Raw genomic sequence first — 19,464 nt, 5'->3', positions numbered from 1 at the left:
CAGCCTGCCCCTTGGTTTTCAGATGAGGCTGTTTCATAATGGCATAAACCTTGGCACATTATTGTCGTACAGTACCCCTGCTCACCAAGTAGTCTAAATATTTGGCATCTGTTATCTGTTGACTTTATCCGAAAGACCAGCCTCATTCAGTGTCAGGAGCATGAGGCTTACTTGCCATACTTGTTCCTCCTAGGTACTAGAATAGATGAAAATGTCATTCACGTTGGCGGCACTGTTGATATTGTGGGGACACAGCTCTCTACCAGACATTGGAGGGTCACTAGTGTCTCATGCAATCCAAATAGGTAGACGTGATACTGCCCCTGCTAGGTGTGGTAACACGATTCTCTCCTTTGCGGATTCTGTTTAAGGAATTTTCCAGTACAAACGTCCCCGGATGACAACCCCTGGTATCATGCTCAATCAGAGGTTCTTCCAGGTCGTTTATTCACCACTTTCGGGAAAGACAAGATGGCTGCTTCAAATCTGTGCCAAAATTAAGGATAATTGTTTGGGCAAAGCAGGAATGAGGCTGTCCAGCAAAGGTCTTTGAATTGCTGTCCTTTGATTGTTTCACCAAATAATCAACCAGTTCTTTCCTTTCCTTAATTTTGCAAGGGTCCTGCCAATGTGACAACAATTTGGAATGCATCTCTCTCTCTCTGATCCCTAGCTGGCGTTGGGTCTAGATTGGCTCCTAAGCCCATACGCTGCTGTGGGTGCCAATGGTTTTCGGATCTCCTTCACAACTCACTTCCATGCATGACGATCGTTGGCGATTGTTCTGGCCTCGTCAAGATTTATTCTGCGATTTCTGATGTCTTCGACCTGTTTTAGCCATGTTTTCTTCAGTGCCGTTCGTTGGATTCGCCACTGGGTGGGTTGTTCACGCCAGAGGAGTTGGTGTGGTAGTCGGCTCGCATCCATTCGACATACATGACCAAACCATCGCAGTCGACGTGTTTGAATTTGCTCCTCGATTGGTGGTAGGTTGTCACATCTCCGTCGGATGTCTTTATTTCGAAGGCGGTCTCGAAGTGATACTCGTAATATCTGCCAAAGGCAACGCATCTGGCAAACTTCGAGTTTGCTGAGGTCCGCCTTGAGTATCGTTCACGTTTCGGATCCATAAAGTAGAATCGGCAGGATCAGCGTCCGGAAAAGGCGGATTTTGGTCAGAGTGGAAATATTTGTTCGCTTCCACAAGCACCACTTTAGAGAAGCGAATGCTGTGGTTGCTTGACCTATTCGACTGTGGATCTCCGCCGTGGACGCGACTTTCTTCTGTTCGATCAGTGAGCCAAAGTATTTGAACTGCTGAACTTGTTGTATTGCATAGTGGGAATGAGAACCATGATATGATCTCTAGGATGAAACTCACAAAGTGTCTAATCACAATCGTAATAGCAAGCCTGTGCTGTTTGTGCATGCTCCATGTTCTCTTTTAAAATGGGTTAATTTACTCAAACAGGGAAAAGTACATGGAGGCTTGTAGGACCTCCAGGTATGCAGATAACACAAGGGGGGGAGTAGGTGATCCCACTTCCTCCCATCCTTGCTCACCATCTTGTGCAGCATCTTGTTTGATTAAACCATCAGTTTGTGGATGATAGACTGAGGTTTTTAAACGCTTAATTCTGAGTAATTTGGCAACATTCATGAATGTATCAGAGGTGAAAGGCATCCCTTGGTCCTTTAGAACTACTTTAGGGATGCAAACATGCGCAGAGACCCCCCTACCAGTTTCCATGCAATGTTTTTGGAATTGGCTACTCTCCAGGGGATAGCCTCTCGATATCCTGTGACATAACCAATACTAATATGTATTTATGGGCATGAGCAGGGTTCAAGGGGTCCTGGAATATCTAACACTATGTGCTCAAACGAGATGTCAGTGAGTGGGACAAGGACCAGAGGGGAGTGTTTCTTGTCAGTACTCTACTGCAGCTGACATTCCAGGCAGGAAGTGTAAAAGTCTTGGACATCCTCATTGATCCCAGGCAAGAAAATCTGAGCTTAATCCACTGTAAAGTATTCTCAGCTCCCAAATGGGGCGCCTAGGAGATAGACGTGCACTAATTTTCAAACCTGCTGCTGGTAAGTTTGCAGAACTAACAGCAATGACCTTACCTCGTCCCCCACTCAGCAGCATATACAGGTGCTGGTCATAAAATTAGAATATCATGACAAAGTTGATTTATTTCAGTAATTCCATTCAAAAAGTGAAACTTGTATATTAGATTCATTCATTACACACAGACTGATGTATTTCAAATGTTTATTTCTTTTAATTTTGATGATTATAACTGACAACTAATGAAAGTCCCAAATTCAGTATCTCAGAAAATTAGAATATTGTGAAAAGGTTCAATATTGAAGACACCTGGTGCCACACTCTAATCAGCTATATAGAGCTGCATAGCCACAGACCAGTCAGAGTGCCCATACTGACCACTGTCAACTGCCGAAAGCGCCTACAATAGGCATATGAGCTTCAGAACTGGACCATTGAGCAATTGAAGAAGGTGGTCTAGTATGCTGAAACATACCATACCATACCATACCATATTTATTTGTTGAGCGCTTAAAAACACAGCATTACAACTGACCAAAGCGCTGTACAGTTACAACAAGCAGGACTAAAAGCAAAATATTAAAAATAAACATTAAGAGAGAATTAAAACAGAGATACTAAAAACAGGTCAAGGGACCAAATAAAATAGAGAAAATAGCAAAAGGCAAGTGGAAAATGAAACAGGTTAAGAATTAAAAGCCAATGTGAAGAAGTGCGTTTTAGGCTTAGATTTGAATGTGGCGACTGAAGCGGCTTGCCTAACCACTAAGGGCAGGGAGTTCCAGAGCCTGGGTGCACAGACGGAGAAAGCCCTTTCACCACGAGCTTTAAAACGTGCTTTGGGAACGGTTAGGAGCAGCTGATCTGCGGATCTAAGAACACAAGGGGGATTGTGACAATGGAGCAAGACACTCAAATAGGCGGGGGCTAGACCATTTAATGCCTTATAGGTTAGGAGGAGAATCTTAAAATCGATTCTGAATCTAACCGGCAGCCAGTGTAGGGTTTTCAAAATCGGTGAAATGTGTTGGATTCTGCTACTTCCAGTTAGAAGCCTTGCAGCCGCATTTTGAGCCAGTTGGAGTCTAGAAAGCGTGGCTTTACTGATACCAAAAAGGCAGGAATTAGAGTAGTCAAGCCGGACGTAATGAATGCATGAATTACTGATTCCAGGAGGTGGTTAGAAAGAATAGGCTTGAGTTTGGCGATTCGCCTTAGATGGAAAAAGCAGGATTTTACTGTGCTGTTGACTTGAGCATCCATTTTCAGGAATGTATCCATTTTGATTCCAAGATTGGAGACAGACGGTTACTGGAATGGGAAGAGAAACGAGGCCAAGGGGTGGAGCCTGTTTGCAGTCGGGACTAAAACAATGACCTCGGTTTTGAATCGCTCAGGTGAAGGAAGTTTACAGCCAGCCAGTCCTTAATGTCAGATAGGCAGTCGAGGAGAGGTTTGGTGGAGTCAGTTGGCTTGAGGGAGAAATAAATTTGGCAGTCGTCAGCATATAGGTGATTGGAAATTGCATGTTTTCTAAAAATTGCACCTAAAGGCAGGATGTAGATTGAAAAAAGTAGTGGCCCTAAAATGGAACCCTGGGGGACCCCACATGGGAGTGGGACTGATTCAGATGAAAAATTGTCCAGCATGACTCTGAGAGTCCTGTTGCAGAAATATGACCTGAACCAGTCGAGGGCTAAGCCAGATACACCAGCCCAGGATTCGAGTCGGGAGATCATGATGTCGTGGTCGATTGTGTCGAAAGCAGCAGATAAGTCGAGAAGAACCATAACCACGTGGAGTCCTGAGTCCAATGCCAAAAGGACGTCATTTAGGACACGTAAATGTGCGGTTTCTGTGCTGTGTTGGGGCCTAAAGCCTGACTGAAAAAGATCCATTACCTGATGGACCTGTAGGTGATGAGTTAATTGCTCATAAACTACTTTTTCTAGTATTTTTGACAAGAAAGGTAGTTTGGAGATTGGAAAGAACGGCAGGGTCAAGATCAGGTTTTTTCACAAGTGGATGTACAACTGCGTGTTTGAAAGCATGAGGAACTATAGCCGAGGATAGACTACTAGTTATGATCTTTAGGACATCATATCGAATCACAGGAAACACATCTTTCAGCAGTCTGGACGGCACCACATCATTTTATTTTATATTATGTGGATGGCCAAGTGCATGTGTGGCATTTTCCTTGGGAGGAGGTGGCAACAGGATCACTATGGGAAGAAGGCAACATTATCAGCGGCAGTGTGATTCTCTGGGCAATGTTATCCTGGGAAATCTTGTGTCCTTGCGTTCATGCAGATGTTACTTTGACACATTCCATGTACCTAAAGACTGCTGTAGACCATGTACAGTACATCCCTTCATGGCAGTGGTGTTTCCTGGTGGCAGTGACCTCTTTCAGTACAACGATGTGCCCTGGTACACAGCCAAAATTGTTTAGGAATGGTTAGAAGAACATGGCGAAGAGTTCAAAGTGTTGACTTAGCCTTGTTAACCATAGCAGAACTGATACAGACAGGCAGAGACACAAGTTCCAGCATAGCACATTTACAAGTTGGGAAGTGATTTTCCCTCGCTGCCCACAGCAGCACAGTACACTGCATCAAGCACACCAATACACAGTCCCTACTTTTCTTTCTCTCATTTACTCCTCCACTAGCAAGTTTCATTCTTCTTCCTCCCAACTCTGGGTCTCCAAGTAGTAGCAGCTGGCTCCTTTTATAGGGAAGTACTCCAGGTGTCCAGTGATCATCTTCATGAGAGACAAAATTCTCTGGTCTGGTGAGACAAAGGTTGAACTCTTGGTGTGAATGCCAAGCGTTACGTTTGGAGAAAACCGGGCACCGCTCATCACTAGGCCAATGCCATCCCTACAGTTAAGCATGGTGGTGGAAGCATCATGCTGTGGGGATGTTTTTCAGCAGCAGGAACTGGGAGACTAGTCAGGATAAAGGGAAAGATGACTGCAGCAATGTACAGAGACATCCTGGATGAAAACCTGCTCCAGAGCGCTCTTGACCTCAGACTGGGGCGACGATTCATCTTTCAGCAGGACAACGACCCTAAGCACACAGCCAAGATATCAAAGGAGTGGTTTCAGGACAACTCTGTGAATGTCCTTGAGTGGCCCAGCCAGGGCCCAGACTTGAATCTGATTGAACATCTCTGAAGAGATCTTAAAATGGCTGTGCACCGACGTCTCCCATCCAACTTGATGGAGCTTGAGAGGTGCTGCAAAGAGGAATGGGCGAAACTGGCCAAGGATAGGTGTGCCAAGCTTTTGGCATCATATTCAAAAAGTCTTGAGGCTGTAATTGCTGCCAAAGGTGCATCGACAAAGTATTGAACAAAGGCTGTGAATACTTATGTACATGTGATTTCTCAGTTTTTTTATTTTTAATAAATTTGCAAAAACCCTCAAGTAAACTTTTTCATGTTGTCATTATGGGGTGTTGTGTGTAGAATTCTGAGGAAAAAATTAATTTAATCCATTTTGGAATAAGGCTGTAACATAACAAAATGTGTAAAAACTGATGCGCTGTGAATACTTTCCGGATGCACTGTATAAGATCAGATCATGTCACTTATGGGGTGTATTGATAAAGGGGATGTGACAGAGTATAGGAGTCAGGTGGGGAGCTTTGTTTCACAGTACAGAAAGAATTGTCTCCTACTTAACATCAGAAAAACCAAAATACTGAATGTTTACTTTTACCACTCGAGATAAGTGGTGCAGCTCCTGCTAGTATTTGGTGGTCCATATCAGACAGTTTGGACTGCTGTTGTAACACAGAGGAACTATATAAGAAAAAGCACAGCTGGTTCATTTTCCTTAGGAAGCAGCATTCCTTTAATGTGGGTAGTGACATTCTTTACATCTACAACTCTGTGATGTTAATATCACTTAAAGATAGAACCACAGATTCAACAAGCTAATTAAAAGTGCAGGATCAGTTATGGAACACACTTTGGACCCCCTGGAGGTGTTGGCAAAGGAGAGAATTAAAACATAACTGAGAGTCATTATGAACAATGCTGCACATCCTCTCACTGATACACTAACACAGAACTTTCACCCAACAAATTCTTTACCAGAAGTATGTCAGGAAATACTACTAGGGCCCCTTTATACCAAATAACAATGCACCAGTGTAATGCGTCACTGTGACTGCCAAATTTTCTTTCTTTTTATTAATTATAAATTATAATAATAAAATATTTATTAATGTATTTAATGAGCATCGGCAAAAATCCAAGTTTCCATCTGGGGACAAACAAATTTCAGTCTGTTATCTTATGAATTTTTGTATGCAAAGCCAGGTAGACAACTAATGTATATATACAGACACATTTATCAGTGCAAACTCCACGGTGAGAGTGAAAGTAATGAGGTGCAGGATTTGTACCCAGGATCTTGGGTCATAAGGCAACAGCTGTAAGCACTATGCCACCATGCTGACCCTCCTTTATTTGTTAATAGTCTAGTGATGTTAGAGATGTCATCACCTTAAATAAAAAATAAAATAAAATAAAAAAAAATGTATGGGATATGAGGCAACTTGCAGCAATAAATATTATGTAATATGTTGTGAAATAAACAAAGAACAGAAAATAAATGCATTTAAAAACCTTTTTTTATATATAAAAAAATTAATTAAGCCATTAATTCCATCTGCAGAACCAGCAACAGCAGCAAACACAGCAACACCAGCAGCAGACAGCTCCACAACAGCCACAACAGCAGCCACCTCAGGCACCTGTGCAGCAGGGACCCCCTCAACAGAACAGCACACAAACAAATGGTACAGCAGGAACTGGAGGAGGACCTACTGGGGTTGGCCTACAGCATGGACAAGATCAGGTTCCTCCCAACAAGAAACCTCGACTTGGAACCTCTGGAGCCACCTCAGGGACTGGCGTTCTTCAGTCTGAATACCAGGTTTGTTTCATCTTTTAAAAAAAATAAATAAACTGAGCATATGTTAGACATTTTTTGAAATATGTTTCTATGTTAGCCCTGTTCAAACTCTGTCGGTTTGGAAAGTGAGTATGCATTAGGTTGTTCATAAAGGTCTAAAATTATCTAAGATATTTCTCTGTGGTTGAATCTATCTATCTATCTATCTATCTATCTATCTATCTATCTATCTATCTATCTATCTATCTGTCTGTCTGTCTGTCTGTCTGTCTGTCTGTGTGTGTGTATGTCTAGATTTAGAGGGTGATTATTACCTAATTATTCACATAAATGTACGTTATTAATCATGATTAATCATTTCTATCATTAAAACGTATAAAAGTAATACATAAATCATGAAGTAAATACACACCGAATCACAAATTTAGTGTAGAATCAACAAAAAGGAATAATAAAAAAATATTGACATAGTTGAAATTTAAACCATGACCTTAAACCTGGACTTCTAACAAAATACTACTTGAGCAAGTACAAACTGAATTTTAATGCCTTCCTAAAAGGCAAGTTGAAAAGAAGACAAAAAGAAAACATGGCCAAAGTATTGACTATCAAATTGGCATAGCATATGAGACAAAGACTTGTCAAAGTAAAAATTAAAAGATCAAAATGAATGTTGGATGCACTGCTGAAGACTGATTTAATTGAATGAATTAACATCTCTTAAATGGGCATACATTAAAACTTGTGTTAAAACTCCATAAATACTATCCTCAATTGTTCATCACCATCAACAACTTTATGATTATACTCTACACAAATGTTTTTCAACTGGTGTGCCAGGGAAATAACAGTGTAGTGCCCCTGGGTCCTGACCCTGAGAGAGACTGGTGGTCAAAACCTGTCTGAGGAGGATGGGATTACCTGGAGAAGCTGACATAAACACAGCTTTGTGATCGCCTTAACTTCAAAAACGCTCAGACTTGTCTAATCCCTCTATACTGTCTTCCACTTCAGTGTCACTCTTGTTCCCCTCTACTTACTCATTGATTCTGTGCTATTTGCACACACCACGCTGCTGCTTCTCATCTACACCCATGCCCATGTGATTCCTGCACTCCATCACTAACACGAATCAAACACGCTTCCGTTCCAACACCTTCCTGTCTCTTACGCTCCTTCCATTGTTTTTCCCTGGACTTCCTTGTCTTGTTCAGATGTTTCATTTGTATAATGCACTGTGCCTTCTGAAAGCACAGTGCTTAGTACACTGTCCAGCCACATGGCACTCAGCAACTCCAGCCCAATCATTACATTATTATTGCTTCGTAATGTTAAAATCGCAAAAAGTGACGAGTTAATTTTCCCATGCCTAATATATATAGTAAAGCTGAGTGACTGACTCTCACTCAGTCATCAATGAAAACAATACTTCCTGTTTAGCTAAAAAGGTGATATTTGCCTAGATGGTGCATCTAGGGCAGTAGCTATCCACTAAGAAAGGATATTTCAATATATCAATATTTAGACGTAAAAAAACTCACAAATGTCAAACTAAATATCCCAAAATAAAGTGACAAATCTGATCGAAATTTGATGTTGCAATTTATGCTTTTTTTTCCTCAGCCACTCCGGGATTAGAATTTAATTGTTTTGCTGGATTATTGCGTTTATCTTAGAAAAGTGTTTCTCAGACTTTGTGACCTTGGTACCGTTTTATGTTTTTAAGTTCTTTGATAACACGCAGACAGCATTTGAAGAGGTTTCCCACTTGTGAAACAGGCATGATTCAAAGGGCAGAGTGTTCCCTTTGGTGAAATTAATTCAGTTAGAAATAGTAAAAATAATTGTGCAGTGTTGTCGATTGGTTTGGCAGTGTCACAGTAAATCTGAGACAAATTGATTAAACAATTTTTTTTTATATGTGCATAGCCTTCCATTTTTGAAAAACCCAGCACTGTTGTCCACTTGCATTTCATCATTAGGTTCTCAATACCTACCAGCAATTTGTGTTAAGTGCTTTTTATCGTTAAAAAAACAAAGTTTTAAGAGTTAAAAAAAAATTAATAATAACACCACAAATTAACCAATGCCAAACCACAATTGAACAGAACGGAACACAATTTTTTCTATAGCTGAAAGAGGTACTGTTTTTCAGAATATAATAAGAGGATAGTGCTTTTGAGTGAGTAGAAGATATTACAAAGATATTACTATCTTTTTTTTTTTTTTTGTAGACATTTATTCTAATCCACTATGCAGTGCATCCAGAAAGTATTCATAGCGCATCACTTTTTCCACATTTTGTTATGTTACAGCCTTATTGCAAAATAGATTAAATTCCTTTTTTTCCTCAGAATTCTACGCACAACACCCCTTAATGAAAACGTGAAAAAAGTTTACTTGAGGTTTTTGCAAATTTATTAAAAATAAAAAAACTGAAAAATCACATGTACATAAATATTCACAGCCTTTGCGCAATACTTTGTCGATGCACCTTTGGCAGCAATTACAGCCTCAAGTCTTTTTGAATATGATGCCACAAGCTTGACACACCTATCCTTGGCCAGTTTCGCCCATTCCTCTTTGCAGCACCTCTTCAAGCTCCATCAAGTTGGATGGGAAGCGTTGGTGCACAGCCATTTTAAGATCTCTCCAGAGATGTTCAATCGGATTCAAGTCTGGGCTCTGGCTGGGCCACTCAAGGACATTCACAGAGTTGTCCTGAAGCCACTCCTTTGATATCTTGGCTGTGTGCTTAGGGTCGTTGTCCTGCTGAAAGGTGAATCGTCGCTCCAGTCTGAGGTCAAGAGCGCTCTGGAGCAAGTTTTCATCCAGGATGTCTCTGTACATTGCTGCAGTCATCTTTCCCTTTATCCTGACTAGTCTCCCAGTTCCTGCTGTATAATACATACAATATATATATAAAATATTTGAATATTGCAAACTTGAATCACCAATAACTTTTCCATTGCACATAACAGCTCAGGAGCAGTTTCCAAAACACATTTTACATATAAATTTATCCTTGAGTTTTCAAAGTTTGCTTTATCTAATAGAATTTTGTGAGAAGCTGAAGCCATCCTTTGGTTGCTCGCGTACTGACTTGTCTATAGCTACAGGCGGAAGCTGCCGTTGCACTTTTAGTAACTGATCTTTACCTGAATAAGGATTGGAATTGCACATGTACTTTGTCAGCATTCCCGTCTACAGTCTACTTGTGACTTTACGCTGAAGGAAGATATTTAAATAAATCAAGGTAAATAGGTAAATAACATTCAACCTTGCTTTTATATACAACTAGCAAAATACCCGCGCTTCGCAGCGGAGAAGTAGTGTGTTAAAGAAGCAATGAAAAAGAAAAGGAAACATTTTGAAAATAACGTTACATGATTGTCAATGTAATTGTTTTGTCACTGTTGTGAGTGATGAGTGTTGTTGTCATATATATATATATTTACACACACACACATAAACATATATATATATACATATCTATACATATACACATATATATACATATATATCTACATATATACACATACATATACACACACACATACATACATACACACACATATATACACACAAATACATATATATATATATACATACACACACACATATATAAACATATATATACATATACATACATATCTACATATATACACACACAGCCATTTCGTATCAGTGCAATACGCTGCTTGTTAAAACGGATAACTCCCGCTCTTACGTGCAAGTCTGCGTGGATATTATGAACTATCAGATTTGTTCAAGTTCTATTTAAATTTTAAATAGAAGGAATTTTTATTTAGTCGACAGAAATATGTTTGGTAGGAATGGTAAAAACAGACAGGAATATTATTCGTGAATAAATCAACTCAAACCTTAAACAACTTATAATATTTTGCTCTCCATAAAAATTTATCCTGTCTAAATTATACAAGTTAGAAATAAAGTAAACGTTAAAAGAACAAACATTCACATTTCTTTACTCTTATGTAATTTTATATAAAAAATAAACTTAGATTTTAAATATCCCAAAAGATTTTGCTCTCCATAAAAATATATCCTGTCAAAATGATACAAATTCAAATATGAACATGCTGCATAACAAAACCTAGAAATATAAATAAAATGTGTTCTTTTCAGCAATAACAAATCAAATCATTCAGTTGTCTTTGCTCATATGTCATTTTAGAGCTGGACGCCTGGCATCTTTTTTTGGCCACAGGTTCGTTTATGTTTGGTGTGAGGTTCTGTGTTGTGGAGATTCTCAGGATGGATTGCAGGTGCTCATCAGTGAGGCGACTCCTGTGTGCTGTTTTGTTAGTCTTTATCACTGAGAAGAGCTTCTCACACAGATATGTGCTACCAAACATGCACAAGGTTCGAGCCGCATGTAGACGGACTTTTTTTGTTCTTCGAAGTCACCAAAGCGCCGTGCAAAGTCAGTGCACTCAGTTTATCAGCAAAGTGCGTATTTGGGAACACCGTAATGACGACTTGGTTTAACATTACTTGGCAACAGGGAAAGTGAGGCAAGGTGCACTGGTGCATTTGTGTCTCCCATAAAAGCAGCTTCACTTGAAATCACTTTGTGATTGTGCACGGGTTAAAACGTCCGCTGAAGTGTCAGATTCTTATTTAATTATGCTGCTTTCTGTATCTTCTGCATTGCATTCAGGTTAACCTGATGTTTTGTCTCATAGTGCCGTCTTAGATTAAATTCTGTAATTACAGCCACATTAGCTCCACAAATGAGACACACGGGTTTAGTAAACATATACTCAGCCTCCCATCGGTTTTTAAAGGCTCTATTTTCAGAATCAACTTTTCTCTTCAGCATCGTGTGAGCTAGCTTCGCAATAACTTGATTAACTCGGTAAGTGTTCGGCAAGGCAGCTGAAGCGCTGCATTATGGGATCTGTAGTTTATTGTGTTACCAGCGCTTCATATACCCGGGCTTTAATAACAGTAATACAGTATATAAAAGTGAGTTGAGTTTGACACATATGGACTAAATAGAACTTGAAAAGATATATTTTTTCAAATGTGATCGCGCAATTCAGATAGAGTTGACGCAAGACTACAGCCTGCATGCCTCAATAAGTCATCCTTCCCTCGCTCTTACTTTTTTACCGTTCATCTAATGAATACACTGAGTATGGCATTACCAAAACAATCATTGATGGCGAATAAAGTATCCATTATTTGAGTATGTAGATCGGGTTATATATATACATATATATATATATACCCGCGTATCGCAGCGGAGAAGTAGTGTGTTAAAAAAGAAAAAGAAAAGGGAACATTTAAAAAATAACGTAACATGACTGTCAATATACAGTATTTGTTTTGTGAGTGTTACTGAGTGTTGCTGTCATCAAGGATTTGATTATCATTATTTCTTTCAAACAGGTTCGTATTTGTAGGATGTGTTGTGTTCAAGTTACATTCCGTGTTTGTCAATCGCTGTAAAGATGACAGGTTTCATTCATCGTTTCGTTTCTTACTGCATCAATAAACAGCTCGTCTTCCTCTTTATCTGAGACCTGACACACTGCATGCACGGTTTTTTTTTTACACTGTCTTCCTTTAGCGGGACATTAACTTTTTCCAACGTGTGCTTTGTTTTGGATTTATGAATATGCTTGTATGTATCAAACGCTTCATATTTTTTGCTGCCTTTTCAATTGTGTAATTCGGTTTTTGTTCAGCTCTTTGGAACTGTTGCTTTTATCTGTGCACTGCGCCAGTTCACGTGAGCGCTCGGTGTACATGCATCGAAGTTTCCCAGCTGTGCTGGTGCCATCTCGTGCTATGTCCATGGCTGTATTTAATGTTACCTTAGTCCTGGCACTTAAAACTTTCTCTCGCAGTTTCGCTGAGTTTGTGTCAAACACCACCCTGACCATCTCATCTTCCTCTGCATAAGCACAGTCCTTAACCCGTGAATATTTAGTGGGAGTTTGCTATTGGATTGCCGCTGACGGACGGCCTTATATGGGCAGGCACTAAATTACAAATGCCAGCGGCAGCCTGTCTATGAACTTAATTTAAAGTGTAGGTTTACATCGTGCTTTGTTTCCGAAGTAGCAGAAGTCATGAATATGGTTGTATATGTCACTCGCTTCTCAATTATATAATGCATGTTTTCTTCAGCGCTTTTTTTAGGTCTTCCTGGTTTTCTATGTACTGCGTGATTACTTGGGAGGCGTGATGATGTCACACGAAACTCCGCCCCCACGGCGTTGAAGCTCATCTCCATTACAGTAAATGGAGAAAAACTGCTTCCAGTTATGCCCATTACGCGTAGAATTTCGATATAAAACCTGCCCAACTTTTGTAAGGAAGCTGTAAGGAATGAACCTGCCAAATTTCAGCCTTCCACCCACACGGGAAGTTGGAGAATTAGTGATGAGTGAGTGAGTGAGTGAGTGAGTGAGTGAGTGAGTGAGTGAGGGCTTTGCCTTTTATTAGTATAGATAAGTAACATATAAATGTTTTTTTTTATATTAAGATCACAAAACATATTCCCAAACAGAACTTTGTTCGATAACTTGGTGAGCACGGCATGCCTTGCTGTTTCACTGAAGGGCATGTGTGTAGCAAATTGACTGGCAGGATGACGCCCGACCTCTTGCTGCATCCAAATTGTTCCATCTTTCACCTTTATGCCTGGTGTAGCTGCATTGTTCTTATGTGTGAGTGGATGTTTCTTGGGGAGGGCTTCTGTTCTCTTTCTCTGATGTAGAACCCTAGTTCACCTCTGCTATGGCATGTCTTTATTTAAAAACAGCCATGTCAGATTAGGTGGAGCGTGAATGTGACTGAGAGAGTAAAACTGTATTAAAAAAACGCTATCCTTTACAAGTACCATAAATTTACACCGGCTGTTACAGACTCAAATCAAATGTATGTTTTTATTGTATAATAGTAACCATAAGAGCAGCTCACTACTCAAAATGCTAATTCTGGGAAGTGGCCGGAATTGAACCTGTAACTTTTTGATTATGAGTCAGCAGTTCTTACTACTGTACCACCCAAGTTGTGTCAGCATTGTACCCTAACCTGATTTCTTTTTCTTCAGTTATATAGAAATGTGTGGCATGGATTACTTGTTTATTACTTTTAAAATAAAATTTTCAACAAGTACACTGATGTGAGGCAGTTAAGGATACATGTTAATTTTTCTTTATATAGACATAAACAGATGAAAGACAAAATTAAATTAGTTATCAAGGATTATAGTTGATGTACTTCTTTGGTGGTCTTCAAATACTCATTTGAAAACTTTAGGCATAGATAAATTATTTTGTGTAAACTTTTAATGAGAACAGTTATGTTTGTTTTTTTTATGTTGTGGGTGACATTAGCATAATTGGTAATTTCTAATAAAGTTATTCGGCCTTGTCAGTCCAATACTCTTTAACCCCAACTCAGAAAAAGTTGGGAACAGTATGGAAAATGCAAATATAAACAGAAAAAAATGATTAGTAATGATATTTGACATGAAAAAATAATAGTCCATTATTTGATATTACACTATACAGTAACTAAAGAATTTTATTGTTTTTTTTTTCACTTGCAACATATTAAAAAAAAGTTTGGACAATAAAGAATTTACCACATTGTGTTTCCTTCTCACAATCCATAATAAACATGTAGGTACTGAAGACAACAATTTATTGAGTGTTTCAGTTTTAATTTTGTTCCATTTGTCAAACATGTCTTAAGGTGTGCAACAATGTATGGTGTTTGTTGTTGGATTATGCATTTTAAAATGCGCCAAATATTCTCAATTGAAGATGCATCAGGACTGCAGTTAGGCCAGTCGAGCACCAGCACCCTCTTCCTATGCAGCCATGTCTTTGTAATTTATGCAAAATGTTGTGTTGCATTTTCTTACTGAAATGTGCATGAAGGCAGCATATTTTGATCCAAAATCTCTATGTATTTGTCGGCATTAATGGTGCCTTCACAGTAGCTAGTTACCCATGCCCAGAGCACTGACATAAGTGTATACCTCAAAGACATTGGTGTCTGGACTTGTAGCTGGTAAGTTGTATGGTTCTTCTCTACTTGGTGAAGAGGGCGCAACATTTCTTCCAAAAAAAAAAGACCTAAAATATGGTCAAACAACAATACACATTTCCACTGTGAGGTTGCCCATCCCAGATGCCTCTGAGCCCAGCGAAGTCAATGATGTTTCTGGACAGTGTTAACATACAGCTTCCTTTTTGCACAGTACATTTGTAACTGGCATTTTTGGATTAACTATGCACTGTGTTGCTTGTTAAAGCTTTGTCAAAGAATTATCAAGTCCATGTGGTTATATTATTTATTTATGAATGACTTTTCATGTTGCAGTGCCATCTGAGGGATCGGAGATCACTGGCAGTTAGCTTAAGCTTGCACCCTTGCCCTTTATACATTAACATTTCTTCAGAATCCTTCGATATTTTAATTTTATTATTCACTGTTTTGGGGTGAAATACCTGAATCCCTTCTGATTTGTCTTTGAGAAACATTGTTTTTAAACTTTTCAGTGTTTTTCTTGTGTGTTTGTGTTAAAATTAGTGATCCTTGACCCATCTTTGTTCTTAAAGGGCTAATGTCTTTCCTGCATGCAGATGTTATACCAAAGAATGATTTCAATCACTTATCGAACATCAATTATTTCAGTTTGCATAATTACTTTCTTTATTTGTTTATCATTTAAATTTTTAATAACTTTATTTCAAGAAGATAGCATAGTATACAATCAAATAGATACAATTTTCAGAACTTATACAACATTTATCTTCAAAATCAATCTTGAAAAACAGAATAAAAAAAGAACAGAGAGTGAAACAAAAAAATCTAAAAATAACAAAGCATGAACACCCATCTGATAGATAGAGAGGGACAAAATCATTGGGAGAAAAATAATTTTCCCACTATATAAATGCCTATTCTATTTTTTTAAATTAAGTCTTGCCATGTTTTTAAAAGTTATTGGACAGATTTTCTAAGTGTGAATTTGATATTTCCAATTTCAAATAATATAGAACATCAGTTATTCAATCCTTATAAAAGGTGGGTTGAGATTGTTCCTGTTAAACAAAATAAGTTTACTTGCTAGCACTGTGGTATAGGCTATTACAATCAATTTGTCCTTATCCACTTTACGCTCCTCTGAAAGTACACAGTATCTTGATCCCCAACATTTTTTGAGATTACATACTGTGATTATTGCATAGAGGAGCAACAGACAAAAGCTTTTCTACCTTTAAGTGCATCCAGCATTGGCTTCATATTCTGAGTGATTGGTGGACAACTGAATGTTTGGTATAATAACAAAAATTAGTATTTACTGGGTCACGAAATAGTATATATAAAGAAGTACACAAATGTTTAATTTCCTGATCATGTTGGTGTAAATTTATTAATTTGTGCCGATTTCCAGGTTTTTATAGTGTGTATATTTGCAGCACAGTAAAATCATTTACATTTAAACCTTCTGCTTTAGGTCTTTGTAAAGTCACCTTTTGAATGCATGGATGTCTTGAATTCCAAATAAATGAGGTTATAATTGAGTCTAGTCTCTTAAAGATTGTTTTATTGATGTATATAGTGGTGCTCTGAAGTAAAAACAGAAGCTTAGAAAGGATGTTCATCTTGACTGTATTCATTATCCCTGCTAATATGTAGACCAACTGTTAATATCTTGTTTTTTTCCCTCACTGTTAGAAAAATCATGTTGAAATAGATCTGTACATTTATGTTTGTTAATTACTCCCAGATATTTAAATTGTTTTGATAGTGTGAGTGGATAGGTCTTCAGTCTAGTATGGAGTGTTATAGAGTTCACGGGAATAAGCACACTTTTATTTAAATTAACTTTGCGACCAGGTGTATTTTGAAATTCTGTTAATGTATTAAGGACTAATTAGAAGAGATGTTTGTGTATGTGGTACATTAAGTACCATATCATCTGCAAAAAGCAATGGTGATAAAAGGTACCCTTGTCAAATACCACAATCTGGTTTGAAGCCGTTTGAATTCATGTTAATACAAGGTGAGTAATTTTATCCATGCAGATATTTTTGGACCAAACCCAAAGTTTTTGAAATATGGTGAATAGATAGTCCCATTCTACTCTGTCAAAGGGGTTTCTGCCTTCAAAGATAAGATCTCTTCTGTGTTAGATTTTGTGTGTGAGTATAGTACATTAAACAGATGCTGAAGGTATGAAGCTATGCATTTGCCTTTAATAAATCCAGTTTGGTTATGTGGTATTGTAGAAGGAAACGCTTCCTTAATCCTTCAAGATAAAACTTTAGAGACTATCTTAACATCATTATTCAGAAATGAAGTTGGTCTTTTTGTAGCTCATTATTGGCCCTGAATTGCCTCATCCTAGCTTTTTTTAGAATGTGTTACAGGTCCTTAATGGCAAGAATGGATGTATATTTAGAAAAAAATGATGAAGTTGACCAGACTAACCATTGTATATCTCATTGTTATACTGTTTGTGATGAATTACAAGTTAAAGTAAATCCTGAAATCACTGATTTCTGTTTTTATTTGTATTTTCCATACCATCCCAACTTTTTCCAAGTTGAGATTGTAACATAGAGGTCTAAAATAAAGACAGTAACACATTCTTTCATCTACAGCTTTAATTTTTATTAATTTATTACACTCAGTAGCTTCAGTGCCATTTCTGTTGAAAGCAAAATTTAAGACCATATACACAATTATTAAAGTATATATCATGTGTCTTTTTTGTCTTTCTTTCAGCATTCTGGTTCTCGTCTGAGTTACCAAAGCAATGTCCAGGGATCTTCTCAGTCCCAGAATACAATGGGATATTCAACATCCTCCCAGCAGAGTTCCCAGTATTCTCATCAATCACATCGATACTAAAAAAAGTGTACACTTTGGCATGATTGGGTGCAGGCAAATGTAAAATTATAAGAAATTTGGTGTTGGATTGTGTGCGACAGTGAATGCTTTACAGATTGGGTAAATTCTCCAGCAATATGAAGTGAATCTGCAAATAATAACCAAAAAGACTGCAACATGAGACAACCATCCCATGCCTGGGCTATGGGGCAATCCTTAAATAACTGATACTTCTTTTTTGTACTTCACAAAAACTATAATTTTTTCTTTCATATTAATATTTCCAGATTGTGTAATGACACAAAGGTGAAATGTCTTCACACCCAGCTCAACAGCTTACTATAAGCAGCACAGATGAAGAGATCTGAATGCTACTGGTGCAGAATAAGAAGCCAAAATCACACAAAAATAGATTGTACAAATATGAATATTTACTTATAGTATAACAACATCTTTTGTATGTTTTAAGAAAATAACTTTATTTTTATTTGTTGTTCTTTCTAATTTTATTTTTACTAAGCATCAGGTTTGTAAATATTTGTATAAAAATTGATGGAATGAGAAACACAGGACAGCTTTATTATGTTCAAGCAAATGTCCTTCAAACATTATATACAGTAGATTCTTTATTTGATATTAGGCCTAAACACTGAAGAAAGGACATAAAGAAACTTGTTGAAGTTTGGAAATGTATCTCATTCGATATATGTCTCTAAAGAGGAGAGAATTTATAAGGTTCTACCATAAGATTAGCTGTATTTTGTTTTGCTAGTACAGCACATCTTTCAGCTTGTATGTTGTTGTGGTTAGATTCGTTAATAGATTTATTTTGGAGTGACTCTTAAAAAGATTACCACTATGCATCTGCAGTTAGGCCCTAACTACACTTGAGAAACACTTGCTAATACATCTGTGAGTAGAAGTACTCTACTTGTCTAAAAAGCAGAATATCAGCCTTGCATCCAAAATTGTTGCAAAGAGCATTTTTTTTCCGAATTCTGTAGTTTGTTTTTCCCTACTCAGGCATTTTTAATCTCTGTTCTAAAGTGCAAGCAAAATGTTTCAGGTACTTTTTCCCTTTCAGTCATAACATGTAACTTTGCTTTTATTGGATAGAGAAAATACAAAATAACAAGAATGTTCATCCATCCATTATCCAACCCGCTATATCCTAACTACAGGATCACAGGGGTCTGCTGGAGCCAATCCCAGCCAACACAGGGTGCAAGGCAGGAAACAAACCTTGGGCAGGGCGCCAGCCCACCGCAGTAACAAGAATGTAAAATTGGCAATATTCTTAATGTGTAAACTGACAGAATTAATTTTAAAATTTTATTTATTTATTTAAATGGTAATTATGATTTAAAAAGAAACCATAAATGTTAATTTCTATTCTAAAAAAATAAAAAGCACTGTCAGTACAGGCTCCAGCTCCCACAGTTCTTAACTAAATTAAACAAAATTTAGAAGTAAGTGGGAAAAATGGATATGAGCATGGCCCAGTATATGGAGGATAATAATCTTTATATACAGATGTGTTAGTAATTCTTAAACCCCGGGTATTTAT

The 19,464-nt window shown here is 37.9% G+C and overlaps 1 protein-coding gene across 1 annotated transcript in view; it reads left to right on the top strand.

Annotated features, from left to right (window-relative positions):
• cdk19 (cyclin-dependent kinase 19) overlaps nucleotides 1-19,089 on the top strand; it is a 113,893-nt gene extending 94,804 nt beyond the window's left edge. Inside the window, exons 11-12 of the mRNA XM_039749764.1 lie at nucleotides 6,768-7,028; nucleotides 17,793-19,089. Of these exons, the coding sequence (XP_039605698.1) occupies nucleotides 6,768-7,028; nucleotides 17,793-17,918 (387 nt within the window). The 3' untranslated portion in view covers nucleotides 17,919-19,089. The remainder of the gene's footprint in view (nucleotides 1-6,767; nucleotides 7,029-17,792) is intronic.
• The last annotated feature ends 375 nt before the right edge of the window (nucleotides 19,090-19,464 follow it).

This window comes from Polypterus senegalus, chromosome 3 (genome assembly GCF_016835505.1).
Source record: "Polypterus senegalus isolate Bchr_013 chromosome 3, ASM1683550v1, whole genome shotgun sequence".
Taxonomy (NCBI): Eukaryota; Metazoa; Chordata; class Cladistia; order Polypteriformes; family Polypteridae; genus Polypterus; species Polypterus senegalus.
This window is presented reverse-complemented; position numbering and strand designations above follow the sequence as displayed.